This window comes from Rhinolophus hipposideros (genome assembly GCF_964194185.1).
Source record: "Rhinolophus hipposideros genome assembly, chromosome: 4".
NCBI classification, from domain to species: domain Eukaryota; kingdom Metazoa; phylum Chordata; class Mammalia; order Chiroptera; family Rhinolophidae; genus Rhinolophus; species Rhinolophus hipposideros.
The window spans coordinates 61,086,783-61,111,064 of NC_138050.1; the positions used below are offsets into that span (position 1 = coordinate 61,086,783).

A 24,282-nucleotide genomic window follows, 5' to 3' on the forward strand; every position below is an offset into this window, starting at 1 on the left:
GCAAATAGATCCCGTTGCATGTTTTATTATGATCATTTAAACAGCTCATTCCAACTGTCCTTTTTATAGAAAATGCAAAATAGTAAAGTAATTAATTGCATTTATATTTAATTGGACAATCTATTCGGATATAATTCAGGCATTTATTAGTACAGTTGACCCTTGAAAACCACAGGTTTGACCTGCGTAGGTCCACTTATACCTAAATTTTTGTCAATAAATTCCTGTATTGTTTCAATCTGTAATTGGGAGTCTGCAGATACGGAGGTCCAACTATATGCATTGTCCTAAGCCATTTTATATAAGGGACTTGAGCATCTGTGGATTTGGGCATCCGCCGCAGAGGTCCTGAAACTGATCTCCTGTGGATACTGAGGGACAGCTTAAGTTTGGGGGGAGTCAAAAGTTATATGCAGATTTTCAACTGTGTGGGGGGTCAGCACCCCCTGACCGCAATGTTTTGAAGCATCAACTGTAGTTCCTTACTAAGAAAAAAATAGGCCACTTTGATATGGATTACTTTCCTTCCTTTGGAATGAAAGTCTGAAAATACAGGTGAAGGAAAAGACGGAGGCGTGGGTACCTATCGCTGCTCCCTCTGCTAATATGACAGCCAGGTCAAGCTGTAGATGGAAACTTCAGGGTGGATACATCTGAGTTTCAGTTTCTCTAGAGATCCCCTAAGACATCTGAAAGGCTTCTTCATGTTTTTGTAGAGCCTGGACTAAGAAGCCAGGGCTAGAGAAGTATTGCCTTTCGTTTTGACTTGTGACAGAGATTTTGGTCCTCTGGTCTCCTGAGGCTGCTGCTCAGTTTCAGGAAGCTTATAATCCCTTGCAAAGGAGTTGCATCTGCGCACTGGTTGCTCGTGGTCCAGGGAAAGCCTGACAGAATCCCACTGATCTCAGTGCACCAGGAAGGGAACCTTCTTGGAAGCTGAATTACTCCCAGGTGGGAGGTTGGGAATGGATTCCACCAGTTGGTGAGAAATGCTGAGGAGCAGTTTCCTCCTGATATCCAGTAAAGGGGCTGTGGAGATTTAGGCTATTTACCACACAAATCACAGAGCCCTCTGCCACCCCTTACTTGCTACTGCTCAAGAGAGCATAAAAGACAGACAAACAAACAAACATATAGTCATGACCAAGCCAAAAAAGAAAAATTATTCTTATACAAAGGGATTCAGAAAATGAGGATGAGACCGAGAAATCCAAGGTGAATATCTAATACAAGTTTCCCAAAATAGATAACAGTTTCTTTTTCTCAAATCTAGTTTTTAAAAGATAATTAAGGCACAAAAGAAACTTTCTGAAACTTTTTGGCTAAAATTTTTATAAAATGAACTGAAAAAAGGGCACGGTCATTGTTGACAGCTAGTTATTAATATGGGAGAGCAAGTAAAAATATGTAACTCAAGAAAGAATAGAAATCGTGAGCAACTAGTCACCTAGCTGTGAATAATAGGAGTCCCTGAAGGAAAAAGGGAATAAATAGAAGAAAAATTGTAATAAATGAGAGGAATTTTTCCTAAACTGAGGAAAAGCATAAATCTGTAGATTGAAAGAGCTCACTAAGTCTCGAAGATTAAATGAAAAATGTTACGTTTTAGGCATATCCTAGTGACCTTCTTTGGTAGCAAGCATAAAGAAAATAACTTTTCAAGCCTCTTAAGAGGCTTAAATAACATGCAAAGGCAAGTATATATAATGTGAAAGACTCCTATATAGTATTGGAAAATAGAAGGCAGTGAACCAGTATGTGTATATATACACAGACATACATATATCACTGAGAGGAAAAAACCACAGCTCAGGAATCTTTATGTAGCCATAATATTCATGTCAGTGTTCAAAATGCATTTTAATTAGGACAGGATTACGAAAGTGTACAGTCCTTGATGTTTCTTTGAGGAAATTACTCCAAAGTTTGCTAATCATAAGATAAGTTCATCACAATCCACAGGCTTCATTAGAAAATGAAAAGGAAAGAAAAGTGGTGGGTATTGAATCTAAAAGGAGGATGATAGTAAAAACATCAAATAACAATTAAATTTGTGAACAATCTCAGAAAAAGCAGGATTTAGGAAGGGGTATGGTATCGAGAGTGGGGTGATAGAAATGTGCTATGAAGTCTGTAGATTGGCAGGGGTGTGAGGGATGAGTAAGCAAGCAAATTTGTATGGGAGAAGAGTTCACAATTATTCAAATTTGATGCAATAATAAAAATATAGGTTTATTTATGATCTTTCTGATAAACTCGAAGATTAGAAAAGCAGAGTACAATGTCCCAACTAGCAAGGAGGGAAATAATCAAAAACAATTTGACCAAGCCAGAACAGGCAAGAAAAGGTTAAAACATGAAATAGGAATGATGTACAATATATAGTAAACATAAGACCAAGTATAACTTTGGCACATTAAATATGAGCAGGTTGAATTTTACTAACAGAAGACATAGAAAATCTGATTATGTTTAAACACAAGACTAGTACATTTTTCATAGGGAATGCATACAAGGTGACCCCAAAAGGTGCCTGAAAATTATCCCCCTACAAAACAACTAAAAATGATACCTGAATATGAAAATATTTTAAATATTTAGCATAACATACAAAAAATTAAGGAATATTCTTAGGGCCAGAAATTAAGTGTGAGGTGAGTGTGAAACGTCCAGTGGGCACTGAAGCCAGAGGCTGCCCTAAGGGCTTTTGCATAACCTTGTCACCTAGAACTTGTAATTCTAGGACAAATGAAGACTGCAAGGTGAAGTGTCAGAACAGAGATCCCCACATAACATCAGGACACATGAGAATCTTTACCTCAGAGAAAGAAGGAAAAAGTCCATCCCTCAGAAGAAAGTGATAAGGAAAACTTCAGTCTTGACCTGGACTCCAGATGCATAGAGGAAACTAAAACATGTGTAAGCCCCAGCCTGCTATCACGTGGGACTGGAGTTCCAAGTCACATTAATTTTAGGGTCTGAGAAACATCAGCCACAAAATTGATTAAAGGGGTACCAAATTTGTAAGATACCCCACGCCACCTGACAGACCTTTTTTTTTTTTTTTCTGGAAAAAATGTACTCTAAACACAGGTCTTGAAAATGTAAAGGAAATTGATGATTTCCTGGCAAAACATAAACTACCCAATTGATGGACTAGGTAGGAAACATGATCAGAAGAACTTTGGAAAGCTTTGATATACCATTACAAAGAGGTGTAGACCCACTGGTTTTACTACTGGATTTCACCTACTTTCAAAAACGAGATATTTCTTATTAAACAATTACAGATCATACAAATAGTGGAAAACTCCACAATTAATTTGATAAAACTAGCATAAGCTTAACCAAGACATGATAATGATAGTACATGTAAAATTATTGACCAATTTTGTATATGACAGTAGCTACAAAAATTATTAATAAAATAGTATCCAATAAAATTCAGCAAATTGGCATTACCATTTAGGGTTTATTCCAAATATACAAATGGTCAGCATCAAGGGCTCTTGTGATATATTTCATTACCTCAACAAATTGAAGGCTAAAATCCTCTAAGTAGAATGAAGAGGAGAAAAGTTCTTAAACATTGTAGAAATTAATTATCAAAACCCACTACAATCATTGTGTATGAATGCCGCAGAAACTTTCAATGAAAATAAGGAACAAATCATGGATTCCTCTTTTTCCCACTTTATTATTTAGTATATTACTATGTAGCTGTACCATCATAACTAATAAATTAATCTAATTAACTCCAAAATTAATCTCGAAAAAAAACTTAATCTTTACTTACAAATGAAATGTACATTTAAAAAAATTCAGGATATCTTACTAAAAATATTAGAATTAATAGAAGAATCTAATGAGATTGTGATAGAAAATCAACATAGATAAATGAATAGCTTTCCTCTCTACTGGAACTAACTAGGTAGAAATGGTAAAATAAATAAATCAATAAAAATTTAAAAGGTAAAGAAAATGCACTTATGTTTGTGACTGGAATATTAAGTTCATAGAAATAATTCCACAAGCAAATAATAACATCTTTATGGGGAAAGTTTTTATTATAGTCCAAATAAATAGAAAAGCATACTGTGTTCCTGGATACGAAAACTTAGTAGTAATCCTTCTGGAGACCTGTTTCATACGCAAAAGGTAAAGAAAAATATCATAAAGATAGAAATATGTGACCATATAAAATTTAAAGTGCTTATAGAGCAAATGCCACCAAAGTTATAAATCAAATTATTCACTAGGGAAAAAATATTTGCAGTTCATATAGCAGACAAAGATTAATGTCCTTAATATCAACAACTCCAAAAACTGATAAGACAAGACACCACCAAAAAAAAAAAAAAATTGCCACAGTTATAAACAGAAAAATTGTTTTAAAAAGAAAATAAATCTAAATGATCAATACACATATGAACAGATAAGCAAAAGCTTGATTGAGTAAGTTTGATTATATCTGGTGATGGTACAGATTTAGGACAAGAAGCACTTTCCTACCTTGCTGGAAGGCAAATGATTTACTATACGTTTTTAATGTATTCTATTAGTATTTTCTAAAATTTAAAGCACACAGACCTGTCCTTTGCCCCAGCAGTGCCAGGTTTGAGAATCTACTTACAGATATGAAAGCCCAATAAATATGGGTATTGCATCAGGATAGTTAGTGTAGTCCTGCTTTTGAAGTAGCAAAATGCTTAACCATTTTTACTGATGGTTCCTTATCAAGGAAGTAGCATTCTTCAATGAGTCATTAGAGAAAATAATGAATTAAATAAACATTGAATACTATGGGAAATGATGCATCTGATAAAAAGAATAAGTAGGACCTGTATCTTTATCTTGGAGGGACATCTATGATAGTGAGAAAAGCAAGTTGCAGAATGACATAAAATGCAAACCTGTTCATGTGGTTATGCAATATATGTTTGGATGAGGTAGGAGATGTTTGAGGGGACAATATGCAAAGTGGCCAATCACATGAAAGAGTTGGGCACGGGATTTTGTTACTACTTTGTATTTGGGATTATTTCACAGTTGAAATGTATGATTCTTTTACATGTTTAAAAAGGGACATGTCAATTTAAATTAAGAAGCGACTAAGAGTCTACAAAAGTGCTAGAGTGAGAAGTAATGTTAATTTCCTCTTCAGATCTCAGTTAACCATCTACAATGCTTTTAGTGTTTTATTCTTAAAAATCTTATTAAAACTTCATTTTTATCAACAATTTCCAAATGTTAGTGGAAGAAAATCCCTTCTGATATTCCATGTTGACCTAGAAAAAGAAAAGCAAGCTCTCCTTTATTCTTTTCTTCCAATAAATCATCTGGTATCTTCTCAGAGGGCTGTGGTATGACTAATTCCAGCACTCACTCTGGTGCCCTTTAATTAGAAGTTAATCTAATAGTGCACATTTTAATTCCAGTTGCAAACCTCTTTATCATATGAGTTTTCTTACCCATAAAACAAGTAAAGAAATAGCACATGCTAGGTTTATATGATATTTTATAATACTGGTATTTGGAATAGCAAATTCATGGAATTAATGTGATAGATTAAGAGGTTGAACTAATTTATTAATATAGTAATATTGATTATTGATTTTAATAATTAATATGGATATAAGTTGTATTCGTTATTAATTTATGTGTGCACATACACACACATAAATTGTTTGGTATACTCGTAAAATCCAAACTTTTCTGCTTGTTTATGTGACCCAAAGCATAAATGACATTTAAAGATTTTATTTTAGTTTAATTATGTTAAGTAATATGTGTTTTATAATATACCAAGTGCATTACAGAAACTTTATCTTTTTGTTTTTCTTATTGCTTAAGATATATTTGGTCTGCTATGTTCTAGTTGGTGTGTTTCAAGATATATTTTTTTTATATAAAATGTCATTCTAGTTTCTTATGGGCTACTCATTTTATATAATAGTGGCTGAAATTTATGCACTGACAAATATATGAAATCTTTGAAGTAAATTATAGTTTTATGTTCCAATTCCACTGTCTCTTTGTTCCCTTAGGTGGCTTTCACAGTACTTTTTGATTTGGAAGCACTTCTGAAGATATGGTGTTTGGGATTTACTGGATATATTAGCTCATCGCTCCACAAATTTGAGCTACTACTTGTAATTGGAACTACTCTTCATGTATATCCAGATCTTTATCATTCTCAATTCACATACTTTCAGGTAATACAAATGATGCCTATTTGTCTTTAGAATTTTTTCATTCCAGAGAAAATACCAGTCCCATTATAACAGCTATGTATAATTATAATAAGTATATAGCAAATGCCAACTTGAGATAAGCCAATGACATCTTAAATAACCTAAGTAGTGCATTCATAAATTGTAACACTGTTTTTTTAACTCCTGAAAATTCACAATAATAAATGAAGATGTTTTATATAATAAATCAGTGCACTGTAATGCAATGTTTTGCAGTGCAATGTTTTGACTAAAGATACACATTTGCAATGTTTTGACTAAAGATATACATTTTTACGTATACATGGATATTATACATCTATGTATACATATCAAATTTTAAACTACATAACATGTTGACACACACTTTAAAGATTAGGAAATAGGAATTTAATTGCAAGTGTACATGTCCCTTCTCAATAAGCCTACGTATGTTCACTCAACAATGACTTACAATTGAAATAATAAGAAATAAAGCTCACCTTTACAGATCGTAATTAATCATACTTTATTATTTATAAATGCCTATTACTTTCTTTATGATGATTAAATAATAATACTTTAATTATTTAGAATAACTGGATTCTATCTTTTTCAAATGTGATACCTTGGATCACATCACTATAATTATTCAGTAAACAAGTAATTATTAATTATGTTTTTTGTAATTGTTGAATAATAACAGTGTGCTCACTGTTCTTTTAAATATTTGGTCAAAATGATAAAGTATATATGTATGTGATATCCTAATTTTTAATAATCTCAAATATAGTCATTTTTCTGAGTCAAAATTGGTCATTTATATCATTTATCTTGGAAATATCACAATGTGCTTTGTTTTCTTAATAGACATTTTGAAATAGTCGGAGAACAAAGTAGCAGTAGAATTTTAAAAGAAATAATTCAGAAAATAAGATTCCAACTCCTTAGAAGAAAGAAAATGCATTCCAACTTCATTGATTTTATTTATTGGTCATTTTCAGGGCAATATTAACTTAAGATACCAGATCACAACCTGAAACTCAATATTTCTGATACCTGGAGGAAAGAACATGAAAATATAATTTATGAAAATGAAAAACAAATACCTGTAACAACTAAAAAGCTGAGTTTCTAGTAATCACACCCAAGCGTAGTACAATCACAGAGGGTTATCATGGTTCAAACTTTCAGTACTGTCAACATCATTGGACATAAATCCCTTGTCTATTGTTGGGTTATGTCCTTGGGCTTGGTTATCATAAGTGAGATGGCTGGAGCAAGAAATATATACATTTAAAACTCTTGATACAAAATGTGCTTCCCAAAATTCATGCATTATATGCTCTTGGGCACTGCTGTCTAGATTCACAGAATCAACATGAGCATTTCGTGCCTACTTTAGAAAACCATTGCAAAAATTATAGAAAACATGACTGATAGTCAAAACCAAACTACAAGATACTTTAATATAAATCTATTAAGTCAACCAAATTAAGAAAAGTATTGATGCCTGTTTCAGCAAGGATATACTGTAAAAAATGTTCGGGGTTTAAAAATTCTTATGGTTTCTCACAGATAATTTTTCAGAGAAAAAAATAGATCAAAATTTTGGAATTCCTTAGGAGAGAAAAAAATGGGAACTCTTTAAATGGTAAACATTTGAGAAATAGCTTAAATATGCATAAAAATAATAATTATGATGAATTTGCAATAACTTAGAGATATGATTATTTTATTTAAATGCAAAACAGTATAAAATTATATAACATGTAAAGTCCATATAAATGGAGAAATGACTGGAAAGAAATAAATCAAAGTGTTTCAAATTATTAATAGTCATCATCTCTAGTTTTTTTTACTAGTATGTTTTTACAAAATATCTAAAATTCATATTTATGGTTGTTATTATAGATAGATAGATAGATGATAGATAGATATAGAGGTAGTCACATGATATGCGGTCTGTGAAGTTTGCAATTTCACTGTTATCTTTGATTCTGGATTACAATTTGTAACAGTTTAACTTATATTAATAATTAAGTGATTTTCATTTGTATCTCTTATGCATGGCCCTGGGTAAATGTTTCTAACTAAACAATTAAAAACTATCTCAGTTATTTTGTGGCTAAAAAAAAAAAAAGAAATCTCTCGAGAAGATTAGATATCATAGGATTCATATAAATTCCCTCTGGAGAACCTACAGTATGAACAGATTGGCTGCTTATGGACCCACTGTCATCTCCCTAGTTGGTCCTTGCACTTTTCTCATTTCAGTGGACCTTGCTTCATTGTGTTGGAAGCAAGTCTTCCCTTACTCGGTTTCATATTTTTCATATTTAAATGAAGTCAGCAGTTTAGTACAAAATGGCTCCCTTTAAAAGGTTAATTATTTCTGAGACGAATTATTGGTGTTATTCATCTATTTATTTAAGTGATATTTGCTGAGTGCTTACTGCATGCCAGGCACTGTTCCAGATACTGAAGGTGGAGAGGTGAACAAGGCAGCAAAGATCTCCTCCTCAGTAAGCTTAAATTCCAGGGGATAAACAGTTCACAAACAGTTACACAAAAGAATGTAGAATACAAGTGCCAGAAATGGTTTGAAGAAGAAATAAACATAGTAAAAATATAGAAGTTGTGAGGAGGGGTCCTATTTTAGATAAGTTGTCATGGTAGCCCTTTCTGAAGACGTGACAATTGAGCAGAAACTGAAAGAAGTGAAGGGGTGAGCCATGCGAAAATCTGAGGGGAAGCATGACAAGTACAGAGAGCCACATGTCACTTGTCCTGAGGTGCAAACATACTTGATCAAGGAAAGGCACAAAGACCAGCATGGCTGGGCTGGAACGAATATAGGGCAGCATTGCCCTGTGGGAATTAATAAAATCTTTTAAAAATGCCATGGTTCTGACATACCAAAATAATCATGACAATATCAACTAGTATTTATTGTGTATTTACCATGTGCCAGGCACTGTGCCGAGTGCATTATTTCATTTGTTTCTCATAACAATTCTGTGAGATAGAGAATATATATATATATATATATATATATATATATTTCTTGAGGTCCCAAGAAATCTAATAACTTGCCCAAGACCACATAACTAGCAAATAGACACTCATTCCCAAGAAGTTTAATTCCATCACTCATATTCTTCACCACACAATTTATATAGTAGCTCATTATTAATCTACTGAGTGATTGTTAAGAGACAGACTTAGAAATATGACCAGGAAAATGTGCTTAGGAAATAATCAAAATGTTCTACAGTGCTCATCTTTGACAGTAGGATTTGTTTTGTATCTGTAGGAACACAAAATCAAAAATACTGGGTAGAGAGAGTGAAAAGCATACTATCCTCACATAAATAAAAAGGCAAATTAGAGTCACTGTTAAGGATTTTACATTTCCAGGGATGCAAGTTAACCTTTTGAAATTGCTAATCAAGTCACCAAAGTAGGAGTTGTGTTAAGTTCTGTTTCTTCGTATATAACATCGAATATAGCTATTACAATACAAATGACTATCTGCACTATGCTGTACTCCATACCCTGTGGATGGAGTGTGTGTGTATGTGTGTGTGTGTGTGTGTGTGTGTGTGTTTAAATTTAATTAATTTAATTGTAGTTGACATTCAACATTATTCTACTTCACCTTCAGGTGTATAGCATATTGGTCAGGCATCTACACAGTCTATGAAGTGGTCCCACTAATAAGTCCGGTGCCCATCTGACACCTTACATAATCTTTACAATGTTATTGATTATATTCCCCACACTGTTTTTCATATTCCCGTGACTATATTATTACCTTCTACCCCACCCACCCCCACCTGCCAGCAACCATCAGTTTTCTCTCTGTATCTCTGAGTCTATTTCTGTTTAGTTTGCTCATTTATTCTGTTCTTTAGATTCCACATATAAGTGAGATCATATGACATTTGTCTGTCTCAGTCTGACTTAGTTCACTTAGCTTAATATTCCTTAGATCTATCTATGTTGTCGCAAATGGTAAGATTTCATAGAATGTTTTTATTAGAATTTGGGATAGCATTCAAAATTACTTAGTCAATCTTTTAAATATGATTTAAATACTAAATATGTACTTTAGTATTTAAAGTACATGTACTAAATATGTACTTTAGTACTTAAATATGATTTAAGTACTAAATTTAAGCTATAAACCTGTTAAACTGTTTCTGTAAAATTGCCGATTTAGCTGTGAACAATTAGATACTGAATCATTTATATCAGAGTATAAAGAAATCTGATGAAAATGTGAAATCTTTCCAGATTATTATTCTGGTTATTAATATGAATGCTAATATTTTAATAGTTCTTATGATTAAGCTATTGGCTTGTTATTTGGAAAGATGACCTGAGTGTAAGATGTTCTGATTTGGGAATGTGTGTTAAGAATAATAACAGAAAAAACTGGTAACTTGACCGTGCATGTGATAAAATGCTTAACTTCAACAATATGATTTCTCATAAAATTTTATTCTTTAAGAATTGTGTTAAGCATTTTAAATTAGCATGAAGTAAATATGCATTTTCTCAACTCTTTTAAATGTCTTTCCATCAGTTTACTAGACATGCAACTGCAAACCATACCATGTGTGTTCTGCAGATCATAGTAATGATAAGCTTACCATCAATATTTCCTGTTCATTCAAAGTTTAGGAGGCACATGTGGCTTCGGGTATGGCAAAGTTCAGAGGCTTGAATGGTATCACTGGGACTCAGTCTAGTTCTTCACTCACCTTTCTTCTGTATTGGTATCATTCTTAAGCTGGCTTTCTTCATGTGGTGCCAAAAATGGCTCCCAGAAGCTCTAGGCTTATGTGGTTCTTACAGTAATACCAACTGGAATAAAAAGTGGAACACATCTTATAGGTCCATCAAACATTCTGAGGATGACTTAAGTCATTGTAAATACTCTGGCCAGGATCATGGTGTTCAGGGACTCCCTTCTGGACCTCTTAGACTAAGAGTGGAGTAGGAATGACTTGCCAAAGGAAAATCAGGAGGAGGAGGAAGCTAGAGACACTGGAAAGGAAAAGCCAAATATTATTTTATTTTATGTTATTTTATTTTATTTTGTATATATAAAAATTTAAATCTAGGTTTTTAAAGCATTTCCTGTTTCTCACTATATTCAAAAGATATTCTTCTCCTAAGAAGCCTTCACAGATGCCTTAAAATCTTATTGATATTGAATCATCTTGGACTACCATCCTAATTATCATATTCCATTTATGCCAACACTACAGTGTTCCTGTTTTAATATCTCTAGATTTGGGATCTGTCTTTTAAGGATTAGTCTGTTGTACTTCAATTGGCAGCACTTTTTATTTCTCAGAGGTACATTACAAAATGGTAACATCTTATAGACTTAATTTTTAAAAAATGCTATTTTTCCATACTTTATATTTCAACTTTTAATTATATTCTAATTTATGTTCTTAAGAGCTATATCTTTGTTTCATACTCCCTTTGTAATAGCAGTCATTGAATAATATTTGTCCAACACAATTTTGGCACATAACAATCAGTATTTGTTAAATGAATGAGTGAATTAATTTATTAATTAATAATTATGGGTGGGAGTTTTTGTACGCAAAAACTTTTAAACATATGTGCAAAAACATATATGTGCAAAACATTTAAGCATATATGTGTATTTAGATAACAAGATAAGCAGATATAAGGAAGATCTAAAAAATATAAGGCTTACATAAGATAGAAGTTTTTTTCTTGCCAGTAGTTGGTGTGTGTCCAGAGCAAGTAGGTGGCTCTGCTCCACATGGTCATCTAGAGCCAGTCTGTTGGGTTGGATTGACTCTATCATCTTTGATAAAAGTGTTCTCATTCAGGTCCAAAGGAGCTTCTCCAGTCGTTTCCATTTTCCAACCAGAGGAAGGTATAAAGAGTATCCAGGGCAGGTTTATTTAATTTAATGTGCTAAAAGTTACAAAAATCACTTCCTTTCCCATTCCATACATCTGAACCTATTCCACTGGCCATACCTAAATACAAGTGGAACTGGAAAATGTTGTCTGTAGCCCTGGGTAGCCACTTGCTAGGCTGAAATTTAGAACGTTCTATTATGTAAAGGAAGGAGAGAATGTATACTAAGGTTGCAGTCTCAGCCATAAGTAAAAGCTGGTTCAAAAATATTGCCATATCTTTTTAATTCCTTTATAAATGTATGAGAGTAGGTAGAAAGTTTTATTTTATGAGGCAGTGAACATAGATAATATTGAACCAAATGTATTTTTCAATATTTGAATATTAGAAAAAAATATCTGTTCTATTTAAATAATTATTTAATATCATTTTGAATTATATGTTAAAACAGTTGTCACCGATTAGATGGGCATATAGGCATGGATTCACTTCTGGGCTCTCTATTCTGTTCCATTGATCTATGTGTCTATTTTTATGCCAGTACCATGCTGTTTTGATTACTGTAGCCTTGTAGTATAGTTTGAAATCAGGTATCGTTATACCTCCCACTTTGTTCTTATTTCTCAAGATTGCTGAGGCTATCCAGGGTCTTTTATGGTCCCATATAAATTTCAGGATTATATGTTCTATTTCTGTGAAAAACGTCATTGGTAGTTTGATAGGAATTGCATTGAATATGTATATTGCCTTAGGCAGTATGGACATTTTAACTATATTAATTCTTCCTATCCATGAACATGGAATGTGTTTCCATCTATTTATGTCTTCTTTCATTTCTTTCTTCAGTGTCGTATAATTTTCTGAGTACAGATCTTTTACATCTTTGGTTAGATTTATTCCCAGATATTTTATAGTCTTTGGAGCAATTGTAAATGGAATTGTTATTTTAATTTCTCCTTCTGATATTTTATCATTGGTATATACAAATGCAACTGATTTCCAAATATTAATTTTATATCCTGCTACTTTACTAAATTCATCTATCAGTTCTAATAGTTTCCTGGTGGAGTCTTTAGGGTTCTCTATATATAGTATCATGTCATCTGCATATAGTTATAATTTTACTTCCTCCTTACCAATTTGGATGCCTTTTATTTCTTTCTCTTGTCTGATTGCTGTGGCTAGAACTTCTAGCACTATGTTGAATAGAAGTGGATTGTTGGGTGTCCAATGGACATGTGTCCTGTGGATGCATGTGGATGCCTGGTCATGGCATTGTACACCAGAGACTGGACATTAATGAATGCCAACTATAATTTTATGTGTATAATGTGATGGCTCGGTGTGAGGTCGGGGTGGTGGTGGATGGGGGGAAGGGGGGTTCACGGTGTGAGGGATGTAAAAATAAAATAAAATAAAATAAAACTATAAAAAAATAATAAAAAAATAAAGTTAGACATACACTTGCAAAAAAAAAAAAAAACAGTTTTCACCATTTCCCTTCATTCATTCATTTGGGATTTGTTGAGTTCTTGCTATGTGACAGGCAGTGAGCTAAACTTATAACTTAGTTATTATATTGTTACTTTTTATCTCTAGATGCTCAAATGGAAAACTGTGATTTTATAAAATGCTCTGAATAATGAGATTTTAGTATTTTTTAAAGATTCAGTGTAAATAAGTGATCAACTGTATATGTTTTTCTCTCCCACAATAGGTTCTTCGGGTAGTTCGACTTATTAAGATTTCACCTGCATTAGAAGACTTTGTGTACAAGATATTTGGTCCTGGAAAAAAGCTTGGAAGTTTGGTTGTATTTACTGCCAGCCTCTTGATTGTTATGTCAGCAATTAGTTTGCAGATGTTCTGCTTTGTTGAAGAACTGGACAGATTTACAACGTTTCCAAGGGTAAGAACAAAAAAATGCAGTTTAATTCATTATTCTTATTTTAGTAATAATGATTAACGTCAAAGTAATTTCACTTTAACAGTGGTTGAAAAATATTGCCATATCTTTGATAATTTTAATGTTTAAAATGGTTTCTTCTTCAGGGTACAGGTGTTTGAGCACGTTTTCAGCATTGCCATATTATTCATCAATTCTAAAATTCTGAAAATAATCAATGAAATAATCAATAATACAATGAAATGCTGAAACTGGTAAACATAGAAATGAGTATTTTTAGCGCCTGAAAATGAAAATATTGTAGAATTTTAAAATACAGTTTGCTTTTTTGTGTTTGTGAGAGTTAACATTTTAAAATATGTTTTAGAGTTTATATATTTTTAAGTCAGGCATAATGTAAAAGGAAGCTTGATATTTAAATTTATAAACACTTCAGATTTAAAGTATCTTTAGAAGAGTATCTAGTCCCTGCCTCTGCATTCTCTTTACAATTCACTTAGGCTAAAAGGAAGTTTAAAAAGTCAATCAATCCATAAGCTGAACTCAGGTAGAAAATATAGCTCCTAACCGGAAGAATCCTAAAATTTAACTCTGTGTGGATTTAGAAGCATGAAAAAATACAATGACCAAGACAAATTTTATACACACACACACACACACACACACACACACATACACACACACACACACACGGTGCCAAAAAAATATATACACATTTTAAGAAAGGAAAAAATGTATTAAAATTGTAATACTCAATGTATACCGATAACAAAAGATGAATACAAGTCACATTTGACTTCTGCAATGACAAGAGGTGCTCAAGTTAGTTATCATCAGCGTCCAGACACTTCTGATTACAGCGAACTACTGCTTGAGCAACGTTGCCCAAAGTGTTCACTAGTATACATTTTTTGGCACCCGTGGTGTGTGTGTGTGTGTGTGCGCGCACACACACACAACGTTAGCTGAAATCCTGAGGCCCGTTATATAGGAAGAAGAATCTTGGGGTAAGAACAGCATGTATTTTTTTTAAAAATCAACTTTGAGGGCAAAGATGTCTATACTCATAACAGACAAACTAATCATAGCTTCGGTTAATTTTGAAAACATTGTGCTAAATGTGTTGCTCATCATCATCTTGAGCACCTATCCAGAGTCAGGTAATTTTGGTGATCCTGGGACACACACACAACTAAGTTTCCAGTCCTCAATAAATTATCGGTTGAGAGGGGTAACCAGTAAGTTAACGTAAAGCCTTGATAAAGGTCAGGTGTTGTAGGAACCCAAAAGCAAGGTCCATAACCAGGAATAAAAAAGACCAAGAAGCTTCTTGGAACAGGAAGTTACTGAAGACCAGTTGGATGCAGCCAAATAAAGTGTAAGAGTACAACATTCCAGGTTGTGGGGACCGCTTGGGCTAAAGGTCTGAGGTGAGCCATTTCTTATTCTAGACCTTAAAAGAGAAACAACGGTTAATGGCAGGAGGAGGACATAAGGCCAACAAACTTTTAAGTTGGATGAAAGTTTGATCATGTTTAAATGCCAAAGGGAAGGAGCAAATGGAGGGTGAAATTAAAGGCGTCTGAGCTAAAAAGGTCTATAGCAAAAGGTTCCTGAAGGCAGCATAAGAGCACTGGCACCAAGATTGGCCTTAGGTATTGAGCTGTCAGTTGTCGAGGTGGTTCTGTAGGGCAACAAACCAACCGTAAGTCACAGTGAGCCTTTGTTTACTTACTGCTGCAGTACAAGCAATGGGGAGATGCAGGCATGGGCTCCTGAGCGTTCCATGCTGCCCACTGAACAGCACTGGCAGAGGGTCAGGCCGGTCAGCACAGAAGTGGTGGGGAGGGACGGCGCTTTGCACTGCAAAGCCTGTCATTGCCTATGGTGGGGCCAAACAGGATGCCAACTAGCCTGGAGCCAGACCCCCACCCCCACAAGAAGGTCAGCTCTTCCTCCTGGGATGGAGGATGCAAGCAAATAATGCCACCTTCTCTTAGTCTGCTCCTCACTGCTCCTTCAATGGGCAAATACAAATTGCAGACCACTACCTTTCACAGTAACACTGGGACTGTTACCCTGGTTCATCTCTTGGGCCAATTTAATGCAGCACACAGTGTTGAAGGCCCCTACGGATCAGCCGTTGTTGTAGGCCTATGGGATACTAAAAGGAAAACAACCCTCAGTTCCCTTACTTATTTACACAGCCTCAGCTTAATTTCATATTTTCATCTTTTACCATTTCCTCTAATCTCATCTCCCTGCTTTTATGTCCCTTACCAGAAACCTCTTTGAGCCAGGTTTTTGGAGGTTAGAATAATCCACATATTATAAGGGTGATATCAACATCTAGAGTTGTCAGAATAGCACCCCATAATCAACACATTAATGTTTCTGTAGCAAAACATCAACCTTCAGAAAAAGGATAAATAAAGACAAGTAATTCTTTTTTTTCTTTAAATTGAAGTTTATTGGGGTGACAATTGTTAGTAAAGTTACATAGATTTCAGGTGTACAATTCTGTATTACATTATCTATATCTCACATTGTGTGTTCACCACCCAGAGTCAGTTCTCTTTCCATCACCATATATTAGACCCCATTTACCCTCTTCTAGAGCTCCGCTTCCCTTCCTCCCTTACCCTCTGGTTACCCCTAAACTATTGTCTGTGCCTATGAGTTTTTGCTCTTTCAGTTGTTTGTCTTGTTCTTTTGTTGTTTTGGTTTATATACCACATATCAGTGAAATCATATGGTTCTCTACATTTCCTGTCTGACTTATTTCTCTTAGCATTATAATCTCAACATCCATCCATGTTGTCACAAATGGTCCTATTTCATCTTTTCTTACTGCCGAATAGTATTACATTGTGTATATATACCACAACTTCTCTATCCACTCATTTATCAAAGGACATTTTGGTTGTTTCCATGTCTTGGCCACCGTAAACAAAGTTGCAGTGAACATTGGGGCACACTTCTCTTTATGGATAAATGTTTTCAGATTTTTCTGAAAACAGTAGATATCCAGGAAAGGGATTTCTGGGTCATATGGTAATTCTATTCGTAATTTTTTGAGGAACCTCCACACTACCTTCCATAACAGCTGCACCAGTCTGCATTCCCACCAACAGTGCATGAGGGTTCCTTTTTCTCCACAGCCTCTCCAACACTTGTTACTATTTGTCTTGTTTATGATAGCCATTCTAACTGGGGTGAGGTGTTACCTCATTGTGGTTTTTATTTGCATTTCTCTGATGATTAGTGATGTTGAGCATTTTTTCATATGTCTATTTGCCATTTGTATGTCCTCTTTGGAGAAATGTCTCTTTAGGTTGTCTGCCCATTTTTCAATTGGGTTGTTTGGTTTTTTTGTTGTTGAGTTTTATGAGTTCCTTGTCTATTTTGGATATTAGCCCCTTATCAGAGGCGCTGTTTGAAAAAATCTTCTCCCATTTAGTTGGTTGGCTCTTTATTTTGTGAATGGTTTCTTTTGCTGTGCAGAAGCTTTTAAGTTTGATATAGTCCTGTTCATTTGTTTTAGCTTTTACTTCCCTTGCCTTTGGAGTCAAATTCATAAAATGCTCTTTGAACCCAAGGTCCGTAAGTTTAGTACCTGTGTTTTCTTCTATGAAGTTTATTGTTTCAGATCTTATGCTTAAGTCTTTCATCCATTTTGAATTTATTTTGGTGCATGGTGACAGATAGCAGTCCAGTTTCATTCTTTTGCATGTGGCTCTCCAATTCTGTGAGCACTATTTATTGAAGAGGCTGTCTTTTCTCCATTGAATATTTTTGGCTTCTTTGTCAAAAATTATCTGGCCATATTTATGTGGCTTTATTTCTGGGTTCTCAATTCTATTCCTTTGGTCTGTGTGTTTTTCTGCCAATACCATGCTGTTTTGATTATTGTAGCCCTGTAGTACAAGCTAAAGTCAGGCAGTGTGATACCTCCAGCATTGTTCTTTTTTCTTAAGATTGCTTTGGCTATTCGGGGTCTTTTGTAGTTCCAAACAAATCTGATGATTTTTTTGTCCTATTTCTTTAAAAAATGTCATTGGGATTTTGATGGGGATTGCATTAAATCTGTATATTGCTTTGGGTAATATGGCCATTTTAACTATGTTGATTCTTCCAATCCATGAGTACAGAATGTCTTTCCATTTCTTTGAAGACAAATAATTAAGTCAGATAAAATTTTTCCCACTAAATGAACTCTGAAAACAACAACAACATAAAAACACATCTTTGGGTATTTTAAAAAATATTTTAATATAAAAGTTGTGAATAAGGGCTGTCAGCTAGTATAGAAAAGCATTATTGTAGATAAAACTCTGTACTTCTTATTTTTCAAGTCTGATTTCACATCACCACTCCATCACTCAATAGCTGTGTGACACTGGACAAATTATCCTTTAAGCTTTTTTTTCCACATCTAAAATATAGGTAAAAATAGTATTTTTCTCATAGCATTTTGTGTATTGAATAATATACAAAAACAACACAACTCAAGGCTTAGAAATCATTTAAAAAGTTTCATCCTATATAATGTATTGACGTTGGTGTATTAGCCTCTGTATAAAAGACAAGGCTGCTTTAGATCCACGCCTGCCTTATCCCCTTGGGATTTTCTCTGTTTTCCAGCCACAATAGTAATCAAGTAGCATTACATTTTCAGATCTCCAATTACTCAATTGTGCCTTTCTGCATGATTACTTTGACCATCTTAATGGAAGCAGCCTGCAACTGTGAGGCCCCATAATCAGTTGTTCGGCAGCTGACAGTGTTGACAGTCTAAATATGTGAACTGACAAGGAGTAGCTTTTTCTCTTGCACATGAATGCAATTCAGAGTTAAATCCCTGGAAAATACTCTTATAAAAAATGTTAAAAATATTATAATTACAAAAAGTAGTCATTATCATTCCCAATGAAATGAAGAACCATCAGTTGGTGGTCCTTGCCTGATAGAAATTATCTGAAAAGATGGTTAGAAACACTTTCCAGATGCTACTATATTTCTGTTCAAACACTGTTCCCTGGATCCTACTCTCCCTTCTTTTCTCATGTGACATCTCTCATTATCCAGTGGTTGGGTGTTGAACTAAGTTGGTTAATTAGAGTATGCACCAAAGCACAGCACATTAGGAGAACAAATTTTCTGTAAGAAAAATCACACAATACTTCCCAAAGTAAGATGGGAACTTCAAAAATCAGCAATTGTTTATATTACCTTTATTTGGGTCCAGGCCACCTTGGAGGCTTACTACCACCAACATACATAGAGCTATGGGGTGCAGGAGAGTAAACTTGAGAGGCTCTGGGAAAGGACTGGCCATGAAGAAAAGAGTCCAGCAGAAGCAGGAGGAGCCTGACTGGCAAAGGAAACTCAGTGTTTGTGCAAGGAAAATCATATTTTTCTGGCTGGGTTTTGAACCTGATCTTGATCCAGCCATCCAGGTGGCATGTACTCTCTAAGAAAATGGGACTAGCTGTATAAGTAAGCACTGGTTTGATTTGACCTGATTGTATCTTGGGCCCCAGCAACCCCCTGTGAAATCCATCTAAGAGGACTTGACATGGACACACGAAGGTGGTTTCCCCATCCAAATTCCAAAAAGAGAATCCTGGAGAGGCAGAGGGCCAGCAGAGAAAACAGCAGCCTGGGTGCACTGATTGCCCAGTGCATTGACCTGCTGGCAGAGCTTCACCCACATTGAAATACCCCAGGTATTTCCTGAAATACTAGAAGGTGAAGGGGATCCTAAAGGGAGCTCTTACTTGCATTCATTCCACAGAGTCCCCTAATGGGTCTTCCTGTCTCTGTCGGAGTACTTCAATCCATTCTTTGTTTGCAGTAAAAATGATCCTGCTAAGATGTCTCATCACACTCTCCTGTTTAAAATTCTTCAAGGTTCTTCTTTCCTTCAAGATAACAAACCTTTTAATATGGTTTTCAGTATCTTTTCATCTCTGGCACTATTTACCACTTCAGGCTCACATTTCAGGATCTCCTCCACCATACCTTTCAAAGACAAAGATGGTTTCTATTTTGCTCATTAAATCCTCTATGTTTAGCACAATACTTGCCACAAGGTAGTTATGTATAGGTTTTTGAAGAACGAATAATAATGCTGGACCAAAACAGACTTCTATAATCCTTCCATGCTATATCAGGCTCAACAAGCCAGATTCTTTGATTCTTTCTTTCACTGTGGCCCATTCTTCCAGGACCCCCATTAGCCTTATCACTGTCTTTACCTGTACCCATCAGAAATGTCTGCATAATTCTCCCAGAATGCTTTGGCTGCAAGTAGCAGAAAACCTGACTCCAACTGACTTAAACAATTAGGAAATTTATCTCACAAAATTCAAGAGATTAGGTAGACTTCAGGAAGCAAAGACTCTGCATCATTCACTGAAATTCTTTTAAGTGTTGTTATGGAATGAATTATGGGCCCCAAAAGACATATTGAAGTCTTAATATCCAATACCCCCAAAATCTGATCTTACTTGGAAATAAAAGTAATCAAGTTAAAATGAAGTCATTTGGGTGGGCCCTAGTCCAACATGATTGATATCCTATAAAAAAGGGAGATTTGGACACAGACATGCACAGAGGGAAGATGATGTGAAACACACGTGGAGAAGATGGCCATGTGATTGGAGTGGCATCTACAAGCCAAAGACCTCCCAGGATTGCCAGACAACACCCAGGGCTAGAAGAGGCAAGGGAGGATTCTCTACTAGAGTCTTCAGAGGGAGGATTGTCCTGCCCACACACTGATTTCAGACTGCTAATCCTTAGTAAGAACTGTGAGATAATAAGTTCCTGGTTTTTATAAGCCACCCAGTTTTTGCAGTTACCTTTTCTCTGTGTTGTCTTCATGTGTTAGTAAAATAGATATAATATTTCCAGGTATCGTGATAAAATCTAGAGGGAGAAGGGGGTCATCTCTGTCCTGCTGTCCTTAGGAGTACGGACTCCTTTTCCAGTACCACCTCCTTCCTTCTCCCAGCAAACTTGCTCTCATATCTCATTGGCAGGATTGGGTAACTTGGTCATTTCTAAATAAATCATTGGCAAGATGGCTGGATTCTAAATGATAGGATTAGATTAATTATATGGGAAGAGACGGATATTTCCCAGACAGCCACAAAAACCACTGCAATGGTCAGATCCAAAACCTTGACAAGATTTCTCTCTTTCATCTCTATCTCAAAGCTCCTATATGCCCTATGCAAACAAGGTGTATAAATAGATATGTGGTAGCAGGAGGGCTAGTGTTTAATTTCTCTCACCAGAAGCATCTGGGCCCCCAGCTCCTTCCCAAAATGTCCAAATGATACCTGCAAAGCAGCCAACATAGGACCTGGCACATAATAGATTCCTGCTCCCCTTCTTTTCATAGCTATTATCACTTTCTGTCCTACACATCTGACATTTCCATCTTATCACCTCTACGAGACTACACATATCTTGAGGTTAGCAGCACTGGACCCTGGTCTGTGGACACCTCCCAAAGCACTTACTCTGTGCCGTGGGGTCTGTGGCATCAGGAAGAAGAGTCAGGGCAGAAGCAGGGCAGCCTCCGCATACAATCCCATGAGATGGAGAAGGGGGCGATTGAAATTTTTTCAATGGAAAAAAAAAGGTTATATTGATAGAATATAATAAAACAACTTTGTCATCTCAAGCCAATATCTTTCTCTTCTAATTTGAACCAAACAGACACACTGCTAAGTAGAAATAACAAGGAAGAGCAAGCCCTGCTGTGAAGCAATATCCTGCAGTTCCTGTTTGGGTAGAAATAGGTTGTTTAAAAGGAGAGCAATTTAGATTAGGTTTTCATGATGGAACAGCCTGTACATGTCATAAGACCCTCTGGAACAGGCAAGAGTCACTGGTCTTTCCGTAACAAAGACAAAAACAAATTGCATGTTTCCCATAGTTGCCTGACAAGCAGTTTCACTATGGTCTTGTTCAGTTTATCCCTCCACTTATTGTATAATATAAATCAGCTTGCCTCTACATTACTAAAATACAGGCAATAAACGTCCACTGACATAATTAACCAGCTCAATATCTTTATTCCTTTTAATTTCCCACTAAAATAATAACGATCAGACCTCATTTGTTTTGCAGTCTACAAATGGGGATCATTTTTATTCATAAATAATACACTCCACAACATGAAGTACTTGAGTTTTAATATTATTTATTTGACATATTTGCTTAATTTTCATTTTTTAAATGCTAATTACTTGCTCCGTTGAATTTTCACTTATAAAATCATGTCCAAAGCCGTTATGCAGTATAAGCAGTAAATGCTATAAAATACTTAATTACAAATTAATTCCCCCCTTCCCTCTCACCAATGAATCGTGAGATTTGGTTAATCTCACGATTAACCAAAGGGTTAATCGTGCTGTTAGGTGTGCTTAAAGAATTAGTGAGAAATTTTAAGAAACAAATTGCTCCTTAATTTTTTTTTATTATTTGCCAGATATGGTTAGTTTGACTTTATTTTTTAATAAGTTCAAGGCTTATTTTATCTTCAGAAGTATAATTAGTTCAGTTACTATTGCTGAAATCTTTATCAATTTTTGTTTTATTGTTTGGTCTTTCATATGTTTTTCATTTTTTTTCATGAGATGTTTCAGACATGCAAGGAGATATAAAGAATAATCAAATGTATTCTTCTGTGGCCATACAGAGCTTAACAGCTCCCACACCTCTGACCTATAGAAACTGAGAAATAATAAGTTAGTGTTGTTTAAGCTGCTAAATTTGTGATCATTTGTAACACAAAAATAGAAAACTAATGTAGGTTTTGGATGTTTGTTTTTAACATTTGTGACTCCAAATACTGCTGCTCTGAACATTGCACATTGACTGGTGCACACATGAAATCTTGCACATGTAAACATTTCTTTAGGATATATAGCTGGGAATAGAATTGCTGAGTCTTAGAATAACAATATCTTCAATTTTAACAGATATTTATAAACCTGCACTGCAAAGTACTTTTACCAATTTATCTGCTATCAGCAGTATGAGAATGTTCTCTACCTCCCAACTCAGCAACACTTGGTCTTGTCAGGCTGTGTCTTGCTTTAAATATTTAGCTCTCCATTTAACCTAAACTGATATTTGTGGCTGCTGTGAATTGTTTCCATTTGGATACCACATTGTCACAGTACTATTTATGGACTAGTCTATCCATTCCTCCACAGTTTTGACAGCTGTGTCATAGTATGATTCCATATGTGTCTTGTACCCCGGTCAAGACACACAAGCTCCCTTTCCATCACCTTTTGCCTCTGAAGTGTTTTTTTTTTCTGGTCAACCTCCAGAAAAGCCCAATAAGTATCCAGCTTTACTAAGTATCTCAGTTGGCAGTTTCCACCTTTCAAGAGTCCATGATTTTGCCCCTTCTGCCTGACACAACATTAAAAACCAAAGTCTAGCAGAGATCATAAATCCCCTAAGATTGCCTTTCCTTGACTCAAGCAACTTATTAGTTGTTAGTCCTGGGCTTTCCATTATTTTCTTGAGAGCTTAACTAAAATATTTGTTGCATTTTATCCAGAATTTTCTGGAGTTTCCTTTTTTTTTCATGTTGATCAGACACTCAGGTTCACTAATCAATTTTTAAGGAAAATCACCCCTCTGATAACTTTCAGATGGATAGATTTTTTTTCTTCTATAGGCACAATCTTGCCAGGACAGCCCATCTACCTTCATCATCTGCAGCCTCACATTTCTTTGCATTTGCTTGCGTTATGGATATTGTCCCCTCTTGATTCACACATCCTCATGTTTATGCTCCCCTAATCCACTACGCCACTGAAATCCATTTTCCACAAAATATTGGATACATCCATTCACAATGAAGACTAAATAAATCACGTATTTGTTTTTTATATGTTTATTTATTTATTTTAATTAAAGTTTATTGGAGTGACAATTGTTAGTAAAGTAATATAGATTTCAGGTGTACAATCCTGTAATACATCATCTATATATCACATTGTGTGTTCACCAGCCAGGGTCAGTTCTCCTTCCATCACCATATATTTGATTCCTTTTACCCTCATCTACAACCCCCTCCCCACTTACCCTCTGGTAACCACTAAACTATTGTCCATGTCTATGAGTTTTTGTTTCTTCATTTGTTTGTTTTGTTCCTTTGTTGTTTTCAATTTTGCAACAACATGGATGGCTCTTGAGATTATTATGCTAAGC

The 24,282-nt window shown here is 35.0% G+C and overlaps 1 protein-coding gene across 1 annotated transcript in view; it reads left to right on the top strand.

The window, feature by feature from the left end:
* Nucleotides 1-24,282, top strand: part of NALCN (sodium leak channel, non-selective) — a 318,494-nt gene that overhangs the window by 148,540 nt on the left and 145,672 nt on the right. The window contains 2 exon segments of the mRNA XM_081047253.1: nt 6,048-6,215; nt 13,846-14,037. Of these exon segments, the coding sequence (XP_080903379.1) occupies nt 6,048-6,215; nt 13,846-14,037 (360 nt within the window).